Genomic DNA, 21087 nt, shown 5'->3' on the forward strand with positions numbered 1-21087 from the left:
ATTGTTTGTGATATTTACTAGCAATTTCTGAGTAAAATTAAATCCTACAACAATTTTATCACACTTCTGTGTTTTAAAAACAACTTTCCTGTAGAATGGTGTTATCAAATATTGAATGTAAAAGTTTAAGACTGGTGCAGAAACAATTTTCACTCAGAAATTGCTAGTAAATTTACAAATAATTAAAAACAATTGCAAAGACATTAAATCAAGTGTGAAATTTTGAAGCAGAAAGACTGAAATAGTATTTTCTTGTAAAATGTGCTTTATTAATCTCAATCTGATTTACAGTTTTGAAAAATAATTTTTCCAGTGTACATTTCCCATGTTTTGTCTGTTTGTATGGATGTAATAACATTGCTGTGTCCATCTCCTCTCATTCAAGGTTATGAGGCCCCTCATCTCATGCCATCCCCAGCTCAACGTTGCCATGGCAACGACCCAGCATCCTGCTCAGGGTCGTCATAGAAGCTCTCGGACAAATGACAGTACGGTTCAAAGCCACATGATTCCAGAATCCCCTTTTTGTGTAATCAGATACAGAAAGTTCGGAAAAGGAACGAAGCAACTGGACTGAACTTCCTCACTGTGATTGTGTCTTTGGCCCAAACCGGAACAAAGACAAGGCCTCTAATTTACTCCGAAATGATCAGCCTGTATCTCTTTGCGATGTTGCTACTGGCGTCACTGGCGACGGCGGGCCAGGCCAGCGAGCGGCGTGTCGTGGCCCACATTTCCGGTGACATCATCATCGGTGCCCTCTTCTCCGTCCATCACCAGCCGCCGGCCGACAAAGTGCACGAGCGGAAATGCGGGGCGGTTCGGGAGCAGTACGGCATCCAGCGTGTGGAGGCAATGATGCACACGCTGGACCGAATCAACGCCGACCCAAAACTCCTCCCCAACGTCACGCTGGGCTGCGAGATCCGAGACTCCTGCTGGCATTCCGCCGTCGCTCTGGAGCAAAGCATCGAGTTCATACGGGACTCGCTCGTCGCCGCTGACGAAAGCGAGGAGGCTGGGGGCGGGGCCAAGTGTGCCGATCCCGGAGCCACGCCCATGAAGGGCAAGAAGCCAATCGTGGGGCTGATCGGTCCAGGTTCGAGTTCTGTGGCCATTCAAGTGCAGAATTTGCTGCAGCTGTTTAATATCCCGCAGATCGCGTACTCCGCCACCAGTATGGACCTTAGTGACAAATCACTCTACAAATACTTCATGAGGGTCGTGCCATCGGACGCCCAACAGGCCAGAGCCATGGTGGACATAGTGAAGAGATACAACTGGACCTACGTATCTGCCATCCACACCGAGGGTGAGTGTTTCATTTACATTAGCATACTGTATAAAGTCGGTGAGTGGATTCAGACTCATTCAGCTGAAGTTTGTGAGTCATTTTGACTGATTCATTACAAGAGTCACGTCATAAGATTATTTTGCTTGTGGACTGGATTCAGTGACAAATTCATTAGACTAATTCAACTTTTAAATTTTTTTGATAATTCATTGCAAGAATAGATCATAAGAGTCAATAATTTCTTTAAACCAATTCTAGAATTAGAATCAGAATGCTTTATTGTCATTGTACACAAGGTACAACAAGATTGCAGAGCTTCTGCGTAAGGTGCGTGGTACATAATAGACAAAAGAAACTAAAAAGAAATATATATGATACAAAGAGATGTGAAATTAAAATAGTTAAGCTAAGACAAGAGAATAAAGAGAATGAAAATAGAAAGAATTGTTTGTATATATAAATAAATGAATAGTAAGTAACAGCTTGTTACTTAATTCATTGAAGGAATCTGATCAGAGTAATTCGGCAAATCATTCGAGTGTTTTAACTTGTCTTTTTGAATGATTCATTGCAAGAATCATAGTCTTTGGTTTGTGAATTGGGTTCAGTGACTAATTCTGTCTTTTTGATCAATTCATTACAGGATTCAAATCAAAAGAGTCATTTGTTTGAGAATTGGATTTAGCTTCTAATTCAACTTGTGTCTCTTTGACCAATTCATTACAGAAATTGGATCATAAAATTCATTCAATTGTGAACTGGATTTAGCAAGTAATTCATTATAGCCGATTCAGCTTGTGATTCATTAGAATGATTTAACTTACGATTCTTTTGACCAATTTGTTACAGGAATCGAATCATAAGAGTTATTTGTTTCAAAATTGGATTGAGCTACAGAAGTAATCCATTTGCCTGATTTAACTTGTGATTCCTTTTGACTAAATTAATACAGCAATTGGATCATCAGAGTTACTTCGTTGTAAATTGTATTAAGCGAGTAATTGATTATACTACATCAACTTGCACTGTAAAAAATTTACAGACCTCCCAACTCAAAATTTTCTAGTGACTGATTAAATCTAAATTTTTCCATTGGCCCAATTGCAATTTCTGCTATCAATTGTGGCAACATTGATAATATTTTGAGCCAATGGAAAAATTGAGATGTAATCAGTCACTAGAAAATTTTGAGTTGGGAGGTCTGAATTTTTTTGCAGCGTGTGATTAATTTTAACCAATTATTTTTTTTTTTTCAGCAAGAAATTCATTAGACTGATTCAACTTGTGAGTCTTTTATGATCTGATTCTTTTTTAAATGAACTTCTCAAAGAGTCATTCATTTTTTTTAATCTGACTGCAGTGGTCAAGCTGTTTGTTCGGTGAAAAGGCATGCAATGGTGGTCTGTTGCTTGTGTATTTTATCACATGGTAACACTAACATTCGATTCAAACTGCAAACAGCATAGCTAAAATATGATTTGTTTTGTCATGATTCTTTAGATTCTGCATCAGTGCAGTGCTGTTCACACACACACACACACACAACAGCATTGAGGCGTGATGTTCATGGTGTCTGTTACAGAAGTGTCACATGCATTCTGTCACTGTGGCCTCTTTTAGTGTCAGATGGGAATTGTGCGTTAAGATGTTTGTGAAGTATGTGTGTGGACATCTGTAAAGAGCAAAAGCAAAAGCAAAACATCACAGTGCGACTAAAATGATCTGTTAATAGGTTTATGTACTTGTCTAGATCAACTTTGCACAAACAAAAGAGAGTTTTAGAGCCAGATTTGTTTTTTATGTATGTAAAATGTGGCTAGCAAGTTATATTTCCTATATTCTCTTTTGAGTAGTCAAACAATCCAAAGAAAACATCTTTAAAACAGAAAGAAAAGTCACTTACGAAATGAGATCAGATGAACATTCAGAATTTGGCTGTGTGGGGACAAAACAAGTGAATGAAACTTTCTCAGAAGAGTGACAAAAACAGCAACTCACTTCAATGACTGGCTTGTTTTATAATTATGTCCATAAACTTTTTGTGAAATTTGGATTAATCTGTTGTTTCATATTTAAGGAGAGAACTATAGTTTCAAAGTCGGCCATCGCTTGTTATGATTTTCAAGGGTGTGGAATTTAGTAGAGATGCTATGACATCATCCTACCAATAACCACTACGAAATTGTCCCTAGCAATAATTTTGATCAAACAATGAAATGTCTGTTGTCTGCTGTTATGTCCTCACCAATGACAAAATCAAACCTACGCCCTTGTGTCACATGACATTTACTGCTCAGGTGATTGACTTTAGTGAGCAAATAGTGCACAAGTCAAGCAACTACCATTGAGATGAATGGGATAGTTTTCTTATTTTAGACGACTGTCATCATGTACTCCAGTTTGAATGTTTTTTGGTTTTTGTTTACTTCACATTTTATAGTTTTTCACTTTTTTTTAAAGCAGTAGTTTCCATTTTAGTTTTAGTTGTAATCATAGCTCTGCTCTTCTGATGCTCCAGGCTTACGACTCTGTTCTTATACCTTAACATGTTTCTTTTCCTCTGAAGTCTCACACACACACATTCACGAGATGTACTTCCTTCCCCCCACTCCACTCACTCTCCTTTCATCCCACTGCACACCCCCACTCCATATCTGATCTCTGAGACTCAAGAGACTGTGTGTGTGTGTGTGTGTGTGTGTGTGTGTGTGTGTGTTAGAGAGGTTCAGGGTTGTAAGCACTTTTACTGTCTGGTCCCCAAAGCTGAGGACCTGGAATGTGTCCCGGACTTAATTAAGATGGCAGACAGTGTAAAACTTACACACACACACACACACACACACACACACACACACACACACACACACTGACACATATAAAGAGAAAGAAGAGAAAAGGACAAGAAGATGATCAGCCTGACATACCTGTTAATGAACAGACCGAATAAATATAATTTAACACAGTCTCACACACTGACTCATGCTGTAATAGGTTGAGAGTGTTTTTGTTTTTTTCTACCGAGAACGTGAGTTATATATATATATATGCACACTACTAGTGAAAGGTTTGGAATCACTAAGATTTTGTAACGATTTTGAAAGAAGTCTCTTATGCTTACCAAGGGTGCGTTTATTTGATCAAAAATACAGAAAAACAATAATCGCATGAAATATTTTTACAATTTTAAATAACTGTTTTCTATGAATATATTGTAAAATGTTATTTATTCCTGTGAATTTTCAGCATCATTACTCCAGTCTTCAGTGTCACATGATCCTTCAGAAATCATTCTAATATACTGATTTACTGCTCAACAAACATTTCTGATGTTTCCACATTTTTTTGTGGGAACCATGACACATTTCTTCAAGAGTCCTCGATGAATAGAAAATTTAAAACAACAGCATTTATTTGAAATTTGTAAAGTTATAAATGTCTTTAATGTGATTTTATCAATTTAATGCATCCTTGCTGGATAAAAATATTAATTTCTTAATATTCTTAATACAAACCTTTGAATAAAGAGTGTGTGTTTATATAAAATAGACTAAAAACTGAATATAATGAGCAGTATTTATGCATGCTGCAAGTGAAAGTGTTTTTAACTGGTTGTCAAACTCTTCCTTGCTTAAACTTTAGTGATCATCATGCTCTTGTGCAAGAAAATATTCATTTTTAGGTTAATTATCCCTCGTTTTGTTCCAAACCAGTGTAACTATTTTCTCAGTACAACACTATACAAGGCATTTTGAACATTCACAGTTTAAATGAATGGTAACCATAAAAGCACCAAACATTAGTCCATATGACCCATGCACTATATTCCAAGTTTTCTGAAGTCGTTCAGTAGTTTATTGTGAGAAACAAACTGAAATATAAGGCATTATTCACCTCTTCCTCTTCCGTAGCTCTCAAATCTTATTTGTGCAATTAAATATGCACACGTTCAAATTTGACACATTTTGATTTGTTATAAGATGCCATTGACCTTTGGTATCACTGGCATCAGACACTGAGGGATATGTTATGGCTAAAGCATGCTGGGAAAGTGCACACAGTAGTCATGTTAAATGAAGCCATTGTGCTCCTAATCGGCATTCAGTACAGAATGTGTTTGTGTGTTTGTAATTGTGTGTCAGAATCTGGTGGAGTGTTACCTTCACTTAAGATTTCAGCTCTCTTCCCACGCTCGCATCCGCCTCTCTCTCTCTCTCTGTCTGCGCATCTCGTACTGTCTCTCTCGTCTCCGCTCAGGAATAAGCAGCTGTGGAGATAGTGATTGAAGGATGGAAGGGAGATTAGTTTAACTAATTAGTTTAACTTGGGTGGAATTTAAAAGCAGAAATAAGTGGCATGAGACGAGCGCTGGAAGAGCGTGAGAGATGGAGAGGGGCGGGTGAGTGAGAGACGGCCGTAACGGAGAGAAAGCCAAATAGCACGATTAGGAGAAGAATATTACAGACGAGCTGAAAGAAACAGAATAAATTCAGTTTGAGGAGATCTGAGAAGCTCATCACACATGCTTAATCTTGGAATGATAGTGTATCAAAAAATGTTCTTAGTGGAATTTGGTAATGTTTTCCAATGATGTCATGGTTCTAAATGGAACTTTTGTTCTTAAAGGGATAGTTTACCCAAAAATGAGAATTCTGTCACCCTCATGGATATAATGTGTCATTTTATTTGTGTGTGTGGTTGTAAGTAGCGATTAAGAATTAATGGCATTAATATTAAGATGAACTCATGTGCTCATTAATAAATATTTATTAATATCTACCCTCTCTCTTTTACCCAAATATTAGGTACTGAGGAGAGTAAACAGCAGCGTATTTTATCTTTCATGAACCATTGCATCTTTACCAAACATTTGGAGGTGACACATAATCATCTTAAAGGAATAGTTCACCCAAAACTTAGCATTTGCTAAAAATGTACTCACCTTTGGGCCATCCAAGATGTAGAAAAGAAACAAGTTAAGATTTGGAGAAATGTAGCATTCCATCACTTGGATGCTCTGCAGTGAATGGGTGCCGTCAGAATGAGAGTCCAAACATCTGATAAAAACATCACAATAATCCACACCACTCCAGTCCATCAGTTAACATCTTGAGATGCCAAAAGCTGTGTGTTTGTAGAACAAGTCCATCATTTAGACATTTTTAACTTCAAACTATTGCTTCCAGCTGAAATATGTCCTCTGTCCATACTTACACTTTCTCCGGTAAAAAGTCATCTTTTCTGAATCAGGAGAGAAATCTCTACAGATCAAGCACCGTTTACAAGAGAAAACAGTCCAAAACAGTTCTAAACAAATATGTTGGTGGATTTTGATGTGAGAGACAACAGGAGATGGACTTCTTCACTGGAAGAAGTGTTATTATAGATCATGGACTCGTATTTTGGCCAGAGGCAAAGTTTTAAAGTTAAAATGTTTTAATGATGGATTTGTTTCTTACAAACATGCAGCTTTTCACTTCACAAGATGTTAACTGATGGACTGGAGTGGTGTGGATTATTGTGATGTTTTTTTGTCAGCTGTTTGAATTCTAATTCTGACGGCACCCATTCACTGCAGAGCATCCATTGGTGAGCAAGTCACATCTGAAGGTAAGCGAGGTGTTATGGAATCATCTGAAGCGAGGTTAGTAAAGCTGTCACGTTGAGATGTTTTGGTTCTGGTTTTGAAGAGTAAGTGCTACTGCGAGGGTTTCGTCGTGATACTGGGCTGCTCTCTCGTCTTGTCTCTATCAGTTTCTTTTCTTTTGATCGCTTCACCTACTTGCCTGCATTTGGGAGGCTGCATTCACACACAAACACAAACACACACACCATGACACACCTGCAAGCACTTGCTTATGCGCTGGATATCGCAGGTCTTTGTTTCTCAGACTTCAGGGTGAATGAGAATATTTTGAATGATTATTAATGACAAACTGGCATATTCTCCATGGCAACCTCTCTACCTTCTTTCACTCTCGGTCCTTTTCATTTGAATTGTAAACTCTGGGCTGCGTGGGTGGACGGAGCGAGAGAGAGAGAGAGAGGCACGAATAAAAGCGGGGTTTTGATGCGAGCTGGGTTTGCGTTGTTTCTATCAGCCGGTAGCGCTGATGAGCGCGGGAACACAGCTGGCTTAACGAGGCACAGAATGCGCCCTTAACAAGCCACAGGAACCTTTACGAGGAACACAATCTCACAACCTTTTCTCAACGACACACGCAGTGCTGCATAACAGACTCCGGCAGAAGCACGAACGGACACGGTGCCACTCAAGAACATGCAGTCCTGTCTCATTTACATCCACTGGCTAATTTTGTTTTTTGTGTCTCTGATGCCAGTTGGATTGAATTTGGTCTGTTTCTTAGAGGGTGAATCTTGCAAAAACATGTCTGGGTCACATTTCATCCCAAAATCAAATTCTTGATGAGAAATGACATTTAAGAAAATGAAACCTATTTTTATTAGTTTTTTGTTTGTTTGTTTGTTTTTGGCTTTGCATTGCAAAATTTCTCCCTAATAACCCCCCCCCCCCCCCCCCCCAGATTTTTACATTACAATAATGCAAATTCAAAAATAATATTCAAATATTCAAAAAATATTTAAATATATATTATTATATATTTATTAATAAACAATAGTTATTAGTTTTATCATATTTAAAAAAAAGTGAATTCAATGTTATTTTATTAGTTTATTTTTTTATAATATTTAGTTTTTTGTCACTCTCAGTATTGTTTATATATACATATGTATCTTACTAATTTATTTATGCTGATATTTTTTTTTATCATTGTCATAAAAATGTTACAATGCTAAAATTTTAAGCGTTAAAAATGCTTTGTTTTATGCAAAATATAACTTATATTAACAATTTTTTATTTTTTTGACTTTAGGGTAAAACATGACTTTTTTTGTATAGATATTTAAAGGTTATGTGTCTCATCAGTTTAATATGCAGCGAAAATTATGACAAAGCCATTTGTAAGTTAATTCCCCAAAAGTGTAACTCTGTGGTGCAATATGGTTTTAATGTTTTTATAAACATCTCGACCAGCCCAAAACAGCAAAGTTGACTCAACCAATGGACCAATAGTGAGAGTTAGGGGCGGGGTTATCTATTTATCTGCCCAGTGGCAGTATAGGAAAACTGTTTAAAAACAGTCATTATTTTAGCAAACTGTTTAGTGATGCATGTGGCGCTGAAATTACACTCTTCACCTTTCAGGTTTGTGAATCTGTAACTACTTTATATCAGAGGTTATTCCATTTCATATGCAGCAGTGGAGACATTGAAATGAATCTCCAGAGGGTCATGGATCTGTTACCGTGTTATTTTCGTTGTTTCCGTTTCTGTCAACGGGGGGTGGAATTTTTCAAGTATTACAGCCTTTCTGATGTAAATGCGTCTTTGTTTTCCATGCAGCAGACACTTCCTGTTTTATAACCAGCTGGAGTCCTCAGTCTGTGGTGTTTTGCACATGATGTTGTGGGTTTCATCTGACTGTAGTCTGAACATATCCATCTAATGCATAAGATACAGAATAGAATTTCTTGCATTTCATATTGGTAGAAAATATATATGTAATAGAGACTTGCAAACAATTAGCAATGCCCTGGCAACCACACAAAACACCTTAGCAACTGCATAGCAATGCCCAGGCGACCAGTGTCATGGCTGCAATTTTTGCACTGTAAAATCTAGTTGGCTTTATATAATTTTTCTCACCCATGCAGCCTTGATTACATCAGCAGAACTGAAAATTAGTTTCAGAGGCGGCAAAAGTTATTACATTTTCATAAAAGCTATTTTTTTAATTGGAATAATGTGCACTGATGAATCCCTCACAATATGGGCAGGGACATTTATTAAGAATGAAAATTGGGTCAGTTTTGATTTCATGCTGTTATGCTCTTTACACAAACGACACAACCCCTTTTAGTTGCAGTTTATTCCTTTGAAATGCCAAAAGGAATCGCTGATCATCTCAAAGCCTCATGGGATTGAGAAAATGTGTTTGTGAATATGGCGTCTCACACCCTAATCTGCTGCGGGCCGTTTACTGTCATCCTAACGCTGCTGATGCACTCTGACATTTACACAAACATCTATTCGGATCTCTCCGGCCGGCCGGTGACTTCATGATCCCCCCGCCGTCAGGGCCAGACTCATCCGTTCTCAAGCCAACTCTAATTTCAGCTATGAATAATTTCTCTCATTTGATCTTCTGAGGCCGGTGTGTTTAATGGTGGCGGGTGGCTACACATGCTTTTGGATCAGAAAAATCAGACTTTTTGTAAAAAGATGGATTAAAATGCTGAAATCGTGCAGCTTGATGACTTGGCAAAACTGTCTCTGTCAAGCCAACATAAAACAACATTTGTGAATAATTTAACTTCATAATACTTTGAAACTAAATGAATATTCAGTAAACACATTCAGCATATTAGAACGATTTCTGAAGGATGGTGTGACACTGAAGACTGGAGTAATGATGCTGAAAATACAGCTTTGCATCACAGGAATATCATATTTTACAGTATATTGACAGAGAAAACAGCTATTTTAAATTTTAATAATATTTCACAGCATTGCTGTTTTTAATGTATTTTTGATCAAATAAATGCAGCCTTGATGATCAGAGGAGACTTTTTCAGAAACACATTGAACACATTGAGATATACTACACACACACACACACACACAAATATATACTCTGAATATGAATTTTGAAGTAAATAAAACAGATCACTTGAGCACATTTTACAATAAAATGTTAGTCTTTCTACTTCAAAATTTTACATTTAATTCAGTGTGTTGCTTGTAGGTTCTTTAATTGTGGAACAGTTGTTTCTGCATCAAACCTTTTTGCAATGTAGGATTATTTACTTTCAATTCATTTTTACTCAGAAATGTATAAATTTCACAAAGTTCCCAAAGAAACGGCAAGTTACACTTTTAATTAAATGTGAAAAAAAATCAAGACTGAAAATTCATTAAGACATTAAGGACTGAAACAGTATTTTCTTGTAAAGCTTTCTCTTTTAATCTTTGCAACTCCGATTTTACAGTGTAGTTATTCATATTTTGATAATAGATGACAGAAGTATTTTACATAGCAGTGTTAATAATGTACACTGAGAACCAGAAACTTGTTTTAAGAAAGCAAACAGGATCAATTTTGTTTTTATGTTGGTCTTCAGGCGTGTGTTTTCTTGATTATATTTTTCCCGCATGCCATTTTTAGTAATAGCATGGTCATCAGAATTTCTCTGTCCATAAAAGAAATGAAAGGAAAGTGTTTGGGACTTTTCATGAGTTGCTGTGAAGCTCCGCCTGAGGTTATTTAAATTAGATTGAAATGTCATGTCGATTGAGTACAATCTTGGGTATTGGACAGGATGGAGGCTTTGCACTCAGCTCATGTCGTCAGCACTTTTACAGGAGGCGGCTAGTTATTCAAGAACATAAGAGGACAGAAAATCATTTAAAACAAACGTTTAGACAGACGAGTCTGAATGCATCACGGAGAAGAAATGAGACCAAAAACCCATTAAAAAAAACTCAATGACTTCAGTACAGTGGAACCGGAAGTGCTAAAATGTAGATCATGCAAAGAGATGAATTGTAACAGAGGTCATTTATGGTGAGACACTAAAGGCAAAAATGCAGTTTTTTTCATGCATTTGTCAGTTTTGAGATTTTGAGCTTTTTGGCTTTTCACTAGTGCAAAGAAAACATCCAAAATACACTTTCAAGTGTTTTTTTTTTTATAGCACTTCTGTTTATTTGCATCTGTAGAATTCAGTTACATTCCATATCTTTAAAGGTTTTTCCACAAGTTGATATGATTCTTTAGAAAATTCTAAATGAAAATTGAAATTTAGTGAAAATTCTATAGCATACTTTGGTTAAAATTTCTCTATGGTGGTGTAAAACAACACCCTTTTTACCTTGTCAAGAACAGCTCCGTTCACAGAGACCCGTTTCGGTGCATGCCCCTTTAAACGCTAATGAGCTCTGCTCACCCCGCCCCTCCTTTCCGTGGAGTGATGAGCTGTTCTCATGAGACTGTAAACTTTAGCTGCATTCATCATGGAACTTGCTAACTAGCAGAGTATTAGGAAAGGCGATTCGCAAAGATTCATAAACTTATACTCACTTCTTCTGTAGGTGAAGCTGGAGGGGCCTGTGCAGAACTACGTCACACTCCCAAGAATCTGTGAACAGCTCCTGAGACACTACCTATGATTTATTGGGATTGGGGAAAAAAAACACTGGGTGGATTATTATCATTATAGGGTGGTTGTGTACACACACTGCCAAGACACATTTCAGTTCAAATAACATGTAAAAGTGAATTTTGCATCCAATGACCCCTTTAAAGGTCATTTTCTCAAAGTGTTTTTTTTCTTGTGCACTTGGACAAAAAATCTCCACTTCAGCAGCGGTTACACGCACCAAACTCTTTATTTGTATCCAAGTTTTATTCCTATCCATATTTTTACTGAAGGATTTGTTCATATATAATAAATTTTTGCAAAACTTTATACCTTTAAAAATTGCAAATATATATATATATATATATATCTTTCGGCATCTGACGCTTCATATTCTCTCAGAGACAACGAGAGACAAATCTACTTCAATATATGCTGATAACGGTATAGCTAACTGTTTTGAATTTATTCCCTTAATATTTAAATTTGTTTGATGATCTGTGAGACAAACATACAAAAAAAAAAAAAAAAAAAAACAGGAAGGGTGCCAACACTTTTTCACACTACTGTATATATATAATTTATTAATAAATTAGAAATACAAAAAAATCACCTCTGTAAAAACCTCTGACATTAATATGGCTTCATCCAGTTTTTGTTGTTACAGATATGTAAAGATTGTGAAGAAAATTTAAAAATGTAAAATTTTTGTTGTAGAAATGTTTGCAAATCAGTGCATATTTCATTAGTGCCTCATTTGCATATTTAAACATAACATTTAAGAACTTGTAATGCAAAACATTTTTGCAATTTTTAATGTAATCAGCTGGCAAACTATATTGATATATTAGTTAATTTTGTACCCTATTGTCTCCCCTTATATATCGAAGTTTTAAAGATGCTAAGCAATGGTTTGCAATGCAGTGCAGCAGTCATAAGTAGTAATTTTATGGTGCTTTTTTTGTTGGTCCGTCCCCATTCACTTTGACTGCATGAAAAAGAACGGTGTGAAACTTCTCCACCAGAGAAAGAAGGTCACATATGTGTGGAAAAACATGAGGGTGAGTAAATGATGACAGACTGAACTTTTCCTTTCAAAGTCATCTAATGGATTCACACACACATAGGGATGCGTCTTCTGAGTATTCACCACGGCAATTAACTACGATGTCTAAATGTCACACCAAATCAAAATAACATGTGCAGATCAAATTGTCAGGCATTCAGGACGCTTGTTGTTTGAGTCTGCGCCGGTTTTATTAGGCTGTGAGGAAATCTCTTGGCTTTATTGAAAATACAGCCGTCTCCGCTAGCTTTGACCTAAGTTACAGTCATTCAGAACGGACTGGAAATCTGCCCAGTCTCGCTCTCCATCTCTCTCTTTTATGCCTTTTAACTGCTGTTTAGTGGTCAGATCAAATGAACGAGGTCACTTTTGTATGGAAATTCAGTGAGAATTAATCAAAGCGGAGAGAGAGTCACTTTTCTGCTCTGATGAAAGAAAGGCTTTTTCACCACAGTTAAATAATCATCCCTTTAATTCAAGAGAAGAACAGACGAGAGCGATGGTGTGTGTGTGTGGGTGTCTCCTGAATCTGAGTTTATTCTGCATTTCTATTTATCAGTTTTCTTACTTCATTAATTTTTGCCGCCTTCACCATCTGCTATTTCTCCTTCAGATGCTTTTCATGCTCCTTTTGTCTCGCTGTACAGTCTTAGACATGCTAAAAAATAGCCAATAATGAATTATGAGGTTTTCCTTTATTTGCATATACAGTTAAATTAAGATAAATAAAGACATAATCATGATACCGATGCATCACACTGAGAAAAAAATGATTTTTTTGAACGATTATTAAAACATTTTACAAGAAAACAGCAATTCAGTTTTTCAGCTTCATGTTTAGTTCAATGTGTTACTTGCTGTTTCTTTGTAATTATTTGTGAAAATTGTTTCAAAGTAAATACTGCATCAAAATGTTTTAGCACAGGATCCCAATTCTTGTCTTTTCTCAAAGACTCACATCTTCGTTTTCGAAGACTTCACATCTTTTTGCCACTGTGCATTTTTGTTTTAACTGCATAGTTACATTCTAGCTTGTCTTCATTTGTATATAGGGCTTTGATGTCGTCCTTTTTGGAAATGAATTAGTAACTTTTTTTAATGTAACACTCTCCTCTGAACATTGAGGTCTTTTAAGGAACATGTAGTTGTTCGTTTTAAGAAGTTTGTAAAGTTACAGTGCTATGCATAAGTTTAGACACCCATGCTAAAGTTGACTAAAAAGAGAAATAAAAAATAATCTTTTGGAAATTGAACTTAATGCCTTAATTTAAACAAATTTGGAAAAATTCAACCTTTAAGGACACCAATTTTCTTTGTGAATGAATAATGTATCGTAAATAAATCAATGTTCTTCCTTAAAATACAGGGTGCATAAGTCTGGGCACCCCTATGTTAAATTCCCATAGAGGCAGGCAGATTTTTATTTTTAAAGGCCAGTTACTTCATGGATCCAGGATACTATGCATCCTGAAAAAGTTCCCTTGGCCTTTGGAATTAAAATAGCCCCACATCATCACATAGCCTTCACCATACCTAGAGATTGGCATAGAGTACTTTCCATAAGATCATCTCTCAATGCAAATCAAACCAGCTATTAGGCTAACTGAAATAAAACCATGCCAATCTATGGGAATTTAACATAGGGGTGCCCAGACTTATGCACTCTGTATTTTAAGGAAGAACATTTATTTATTTACGATACATTATTCATTCATACACAAAGAAAATTGGTGTCCTTAAAGGTTGGATTTTTCCAAATTTTTTTAATTAAGGCATTAAGTTCAATTTCCAAAAGATGATTTTTTATTTCTCTTTTTAGTCAACTTTAGCATGGGTGTCTAAACTTATGCATAGCACTGTATTTTATCAGATGAAGGATATTAATACATTGATTGTTCACCTAAAATTTTACTTTCAGGTTTACCCTGTTGTTCCAAACCTGTGGAACACCAAAGAAAAAATTATATAGAGTAATCAAAAAGTCTTGGCAACATGGCAACAAAACCAGCAACTAAACTTAAGTTAAATTGGGTACATTTTTGAGACATTTTCCATCTTTTGTGTTCCAAATTAAAAAGAAGTCAAATAGGTTTGTAATGACATTAGGGTGATTAAATATTGACAGAACATGCCGTTTCAGATTTACTTGAGTTTTAACTGTGGTCAGTTATTTTTTTATGTCAGTCAGATGGTCTCTTGCTGTCTAAGTAGGCGATTCTTGGCCAGAATCAGTTGCAATGTGCGCCAGATTTTTTGTCGATAGTCAAAGGTTTGGGATGAATGAGGCTAGACGTTTTGTTTCGTAATTGATGAACTCTGTAACATTGATGCTGTTATTGAATCAACACTGAACTGACATTTTCTGTAGAGCTGCTTTACAGCTGAAATTTAATTCCTTTGAATATTTACAGCATGAACATTATTATTGTGAATCTGCTTTGAAACTATCTGTATTGTATAAAGTGCTGTATAAATAAATGTGACTTGACTAGACAAGACCCAAAACTCGTGAACATCAGGCGCGGTCAGCAGGGCTCCACACACATCTGTGCTGGTGGAAACAGCTGGACATCTACAGGTCTACAGCTGCCATCTGTCATGACAAACACGGGACGCTCCTCTGAGTTTAGAGACTTACAGCCAGACAGTGTTAGGGCTTCTCACAGAGTCTTCTAGAAGTTCAGATAGTTTGGGGTCAGTGAGACTTCTTGAAAGAAGTTTCTTCTGCTCACCAAGGCTGCATTTCCTTGATCAATAATACAGTAAAATCAGTAATATTGTGAAATATTATTACAATTTAAAATAGGTATTTTCTATTTGAATACGTTTTAAAATTTATTTCTGTCCTGTAAAGCTGAATTTTTGTATCATTACTCCAGTCTTCAGTGTCACACGATCCTTCAGAAATCATCCTAATATGCTGATTTTCTGCTCAAGAAACAATTCTGATTATACAGTTGTGCTGCCTAATATTTTTTTTAATGGAAACCTTGATACATTTTATTTTTCAGGATACTTTGACGAATAGAAAATTCAAAAGAACAGCATTTGTTTGTAATAGAAATCCTTTGCAACATTATAAATGTGTGTATTGTCAGTTTTAATCAATTTAATGCATCCCTGCTATATAAAAGTATTAATTTCTTTAAAAAACTTTTCAACTGTGCAAGCATTCTCTCATATATATATATATATATATATATATATATATATATACAGTGCTCTCCAAAAGTATTGGAACAGTAAGGACAATTCCTTTATTTTTGCTGTAGACTGAAAACATTTGGGTTTGACATCAAAAGATGAATATGAGATGAGAGATTAACATTTCAGCTTTTATTTACTGGTATTTTCATCTGGATCTGATACACAACTTAGAAGATAGCACCTTTTGTTTGAACCCACCCATTTTTCATGTTACCAAAAGTATTGGATCATGTGACTGACAGGTGTGTTTTGTTGACCTGGTGTGTCCTATTAATTGATTATTCAAACAATAATGAATGTCTGCGCTCGGTTTCAGATCAGTGCAGACTGCATTTATAGTTAGTTAGATGTGAAAACCAGAGAGGTGTCTATGGGTGAAAAACAAGCAATTGTGAAGCTGAGAGAAGATGAAAAATCAATCAAACCATTGCACAAACACTGGCAATAGCAAGTACAACCATTTGGAATCTCCTGAGGAAGAAAGAAACCACTGGTGTACTAAGTTACACACCTCAAACGGGTAGATCAAGGAAAACATCTGCAGTTGATGACAGAAACATTGTGACAGCTGTAAAGAAAGACCCTAAAACAACTGTTAGTGACATCAGCAACAACCTCCAGAGGGCAGGAGTGAAGGGATCACAATCTACTGTTCGCAGAAGACTTCATGAACAGAAGTACAGAGGCTACACCAGAAGATGCAAACCACTCATTAGCAAGAAGAATAGGAGACAAGCCTCAAAAAGTCTGGGACAAGGTTTTATGGACTGATTTTATGGACCAGTGATGGAAAGGCTAAAGTTTGGAGAAAGAAAGGATCTGCTCATGATCCCAAACATACAAGTTCATCTGAAACACAGTGTACACAGGTGTACATTATAGTACACATTACACAAGTAATGTAATGGCTTGTGCTTTCATCGCTTCTTCTGGGACAGGCTCATTAATCTTCATTGATGATGTAACACATGATGGCAGCAGCAAAATTAACTCAGAAGTCTGCAGAAATATTTTGTCTGACAATTTACAGAAAGATGCAACCAAACTGATTGGGAGATCCTTCATCATGCAGCAAGATAATGACCCAAAACATAGTGCCAAAACAACAAAGGAGTTCATCAGGGACAAGAAGTGGAAGGTTTTAGACTGGCCAAGTCAATCTCCACACTTAAACCCTGTAGAGTATGCATTTTACCTGCTAAAGAAGAGACTGGAGGGAGTAACCCCCCAAAACTGAAAGAGGCTGCGGTGAAAGCCTGGAAAAGCATCACAAAAGAAGAATGCAAAAGTTTGGTGATGCCAGTGGGTCACAGGCTTGATGCAGTTATTGAAAGCAAAGGATTTGCAACTAAATATGAAGTCTATATGAAATATGAAATCCTGTTAGGACTATTGGTTACTTCACACACTGTGGTTGATTTCAGATTGTAATGTGAATATTTGGCACAATCTTTCATCTGGTCTTTTAATGCTTTTTTATCAAATTTTGTTATATTGTAATTTATTCTGAACTGGTTCATTTGGTTGAATTCTTTGAAATCCCTATGGAAAAAACATGGAAAAATGCTTCCAGAACCCACATAGTGCTGATAAATGACATGCGATCCAGTGCAAGTGATTGGCTGATGGAGTCCCTTCTACCTGTCAATCACTCAAGCCAGCCAATAGGTTTAAAGCAAAGTAGCGGTTATGTGATTATGATGTAATACAGCACAATTCTCTTATTTGAATATCATTAGCATAATCACTGAGTAGGACATGTACAGTAACCCAGTGAGAACAGATTCTCCATCACTATACTGTGTGTTTCCTGTGGAGAGGGACATGTATGTGCCATCTGCTCACACATATCAGTGCTGGATTCCTCACAAACCAAGAATGCTCTTAGGATTTTGATGTAGTATGCGGTTAAATCATGGAAATGATAGTGGGAGCATAAAGCTGAGGGGGAAATGCGTTTTAAGAGATGGATTTCAGATGATATCACCACGGGACATTTTTGAGACGGTGTGGCGCGGCGAGGGATTTTTATCATTTGATGCCGTTGGATACTCCACTTGATTTAGTGCAAATACTTCACATAATGTAATGGACTGAGAAAGACCTTTCACTGATAGCAGCATCTGTCTCTTATACATGAGTAGCGGGGCAGCTTTTAGCACATTTATATTTTTAAAAGCCCATATTTTACACTCCTGCAGCATTTTATTCTCTCCCCCTGAAGTCCACTTATTATGTCAGTCGAGGTTTCTTGCACCAGAAACTGTTTTTTATGATCATTTTACATTTTATCTCTGAGCATTCGAGTTGAAGAGGATTTTGCTACTGTACCTTCTATATGCAAATGAGCCCTGTTGTGATTGGCTAACCTCTTTGCATGTGAAATTAGATTCATATTTACTTGCAGGTTGCGCTTTCATCTCCAATTCATAGCTTTCAGTCACGTAACCGGCTCGAAGACTTGGAGGGCAAAACATCCATCGAACTGCTGCACAAGCGTGTCACTTTTTCATCTGTTTCCCAGCCGCAAATATTTAGATCACCTCTCAAAAGAATAAAAAAAAGGTATTTCTGAACAAAATGCAAGTTTTGGCCATTTTCAAGCCATGTTAAGCACCCGTGGCAATATTTCAATCATAAACAGTGCGACAAAACGTTTATGAACGTAATCCGCTTAACGGTTCAGTGTTTTCCTTCTAATGGTTTTCTATGGGAAGCCATTTAATGTGAAACTTTGCTCATTGTGTTTATATTCTGGCTTCATCTTCTTGCCTGTACAAAATATACATCATCAATTAGGTTCCCTGAATTTCGCATTTTACTACATTATTACTTGATGCAATCTGTGTAAAAATAACTGGCGGTCAGTGGAGCAAAGCTTCGTTTTGCCCGCTAGGTGGGCGTTCCTACATTTTACATGAAAATATTAATAGTCAATGCTTTAAAATTTCACTTTTATTTCAGTGTTACTTGCTGTTTATTTGTAATTAATTGTGAAATTTACTAGTAATTTCTGAGGGAAAACTGTTTGTACTCCAACATTTTTCAGTGTAGCCATCCCTCAATAAGTCTCTTTATTGTATTTTATTTTATTTTATTAAAAATTATATATTCTACAATGATATGTTTTGTTAATTTTCATTGCATATGGTACATCAGTTAACAGCCTATGAAAATTTATTTTATGGTAGCATTTTTTTCTGTCATTTTTTTTTTTTACTTTTGTTTCATTTTATTTATTTTTATTTATTATATAATAAAAAAAAAAACCTTGCTATATGTTCTGTGTTACGCTAACTGAGACTTGTTATAGCACTTGCGTATCATTGCTCTTTTGTTGATTTTGATTGCTTCCATTGTCCTCATTTGTAAGTGGCTTTGGATAAAAGCATCTAGTAAATGACTAAATGTAAATGTATTTGGTGCCATTCAATAATAGCCACAGAACATTGTTACAAAAATGAGTCACGGAGGAGCATACGATAAGTTTTGTGTCAATATATTAGACGTTTCACATGTTTCAACAGCATTCAACATATGAGTCAGTCAATACAGGACTAGTTAAACTAAAAATAAATAATGTGTCAACATTTACTCAGCCTCATGTGTTTCCAAACCTGAATGACTTCTCTTCAAAAGGAGATATTTTTACACAAATGTGAACGGTTACAGAAATGTTTTCAGTGAATAAGGAATTAAATTTTGGTCTATTCCTCTTTCCTCATCATATGACAATAGACAGATGCATATAGCCGTAGTTACGTCTTTTAGGTGCTTTTTACTGTCTTTCTTTAAGCTTGATCTTCCTGATTCACTATTTTGCATTGACAAGAGCAGCCTGAACATTCTTCAAAACATCTAATTTTGTGCTGTACAGACAAAAGTTAGCCATTTGGGTCTGGAACAAATATGAGAGTGAATAAATGATAACAGAAGTGTAATGTTTAGATGAATGGTCCCCTTAAATCCAGAAGAATGAATGAAGACCTACACATTCCTTCACTTATCGTAAGAATAAAGTCCAGACGGCTGAAGCGCAGCCAGAGAGAAAGAGAGAGACAGTGCTGCTGATAGCATCTCTCTTCAGCTCCAGTGTGTCTGCTGTAATTACAGAGAAACACACTGCAACACATCCATGTCAACACTCTCTCAGGTAACACAACTGTTACCTCGCTCTTCCACTAATGCACACACTCTCTGAAATCTGATGCATTCCTGCTCGGGTTACAAAAGGCAGCTCAGTGTTTGACGTTCAGATGTTCGATTTTCTGCTGTAATATTTATCCACATTCCAGCCGTGCGAGTGCAGTACTTTGAGGTGGAAGTGTGTGTGTGTGTGGTTTATGAATTAGACGCTGTTTAGCCATCCGTTCCTTTAGGAAATCGCTAATGAGATCTCTATCGTCTCTCCTAGACGGCAGTGAGATTAAATGACTTTTATTTGACGCTTCTGCGTTTCTGTTTTTTGGACGAAAAAGACTCATATTTGTCTTTAGAAATCTGAAGTCACAAACTTCTTGTGTAACCCAGTGTAAATGGGGTAATATGAGTCAGTGATTTGTTAAATTTGTTTATTTTCATATTGCACATTTTTCCAGTTCTGTAAAATAAATATTCATTGTTATTGTCGCTTGATATGTTTACTTTATTTTATAAAGTGTCAGTTATAGTCTCACCGGGTGTATTGTGGAGGTGGCGAAGAAGAAGGGATAACGTCGGACTAGGAGGGGAAAAAAAGCAGTGCGCAGAGAGCGCGAGGAATAGAGACAGTAATATGTGAATAGCATATTTCTGGGTTGACATCTGATAGATTAGGGTGACTAATCCTTACGAGCTATCAGATTAAATCTCAACGCTGATTAGTGCTTTGACTAAAGGCTCGATTCGGTTGATTCACAGACAGCTTGGACTTTGGAGTCTCACGCTGGCCTCAAGCCGCTGCGCGGGACGAGAGACTGTACACGTTTGTTGACTAAACAGACTGGAAGTACAGTCTGGGCCGTACGTCTGGATAAAGTGCTGCACCGAGACTGAGAGTACGCTGCACGATCTACTGACTGTGCTATTGCATAAAATGTGCGCATTTTTTATTTTGCTCCTAGGAGTGAAGTAGCCACGACGAGTTTAGGCTACGACAAACCCAAGCGTCGATCCAGGCCTGCAACGAGAACTGTGTTTAATTTGATTTCTGCCGGCTGTTAGTTTATTTAGGATCAGAAAAAAGTTAAACTGTCAATTATCTTCCAATTCATATCTTTGTGTTTACTATTCTATTTTATTTTCAGTAAAGTTTATCTGTTTG

The 21087-nt window shown here is 36.6% G+C and overlaps 1 protein-coding gene across 1 annotated transcript in view; it reads left to right on the plus strand.

Annotated features, from left to right (window-relative positions):
* Positions 1–645: 645 nt before the first annotated feature.
* LOC306853758 (metabotropic glutamate receptor 5-like) overlaps positions 646–21087 on the plus strand; it is a gene marked incomplete at both ends in the record, with an annotated part of 49981 nt that continues 29539 nt past the window's right edge. The window contains one exon of the mRNA XM_079391404.1: positions 646–1312. Within this exon, the coding sequence (XP_079247530.1) occupies positions 646–1312 (667 nt within the window). The remainder of the gene's footprint in view (positions 1313–21087) is intronic.

This window comes from Barbus barbus (assembly GCF_936440315.1).
Source record: "Barbus barbus genome assembly, chromosome: 34".
NCBI lineage: Eukaryota > Metazoa > Chordata > Actinopteri > Cypriniformes > Cyprinidae > Barbus > Barbus barbus.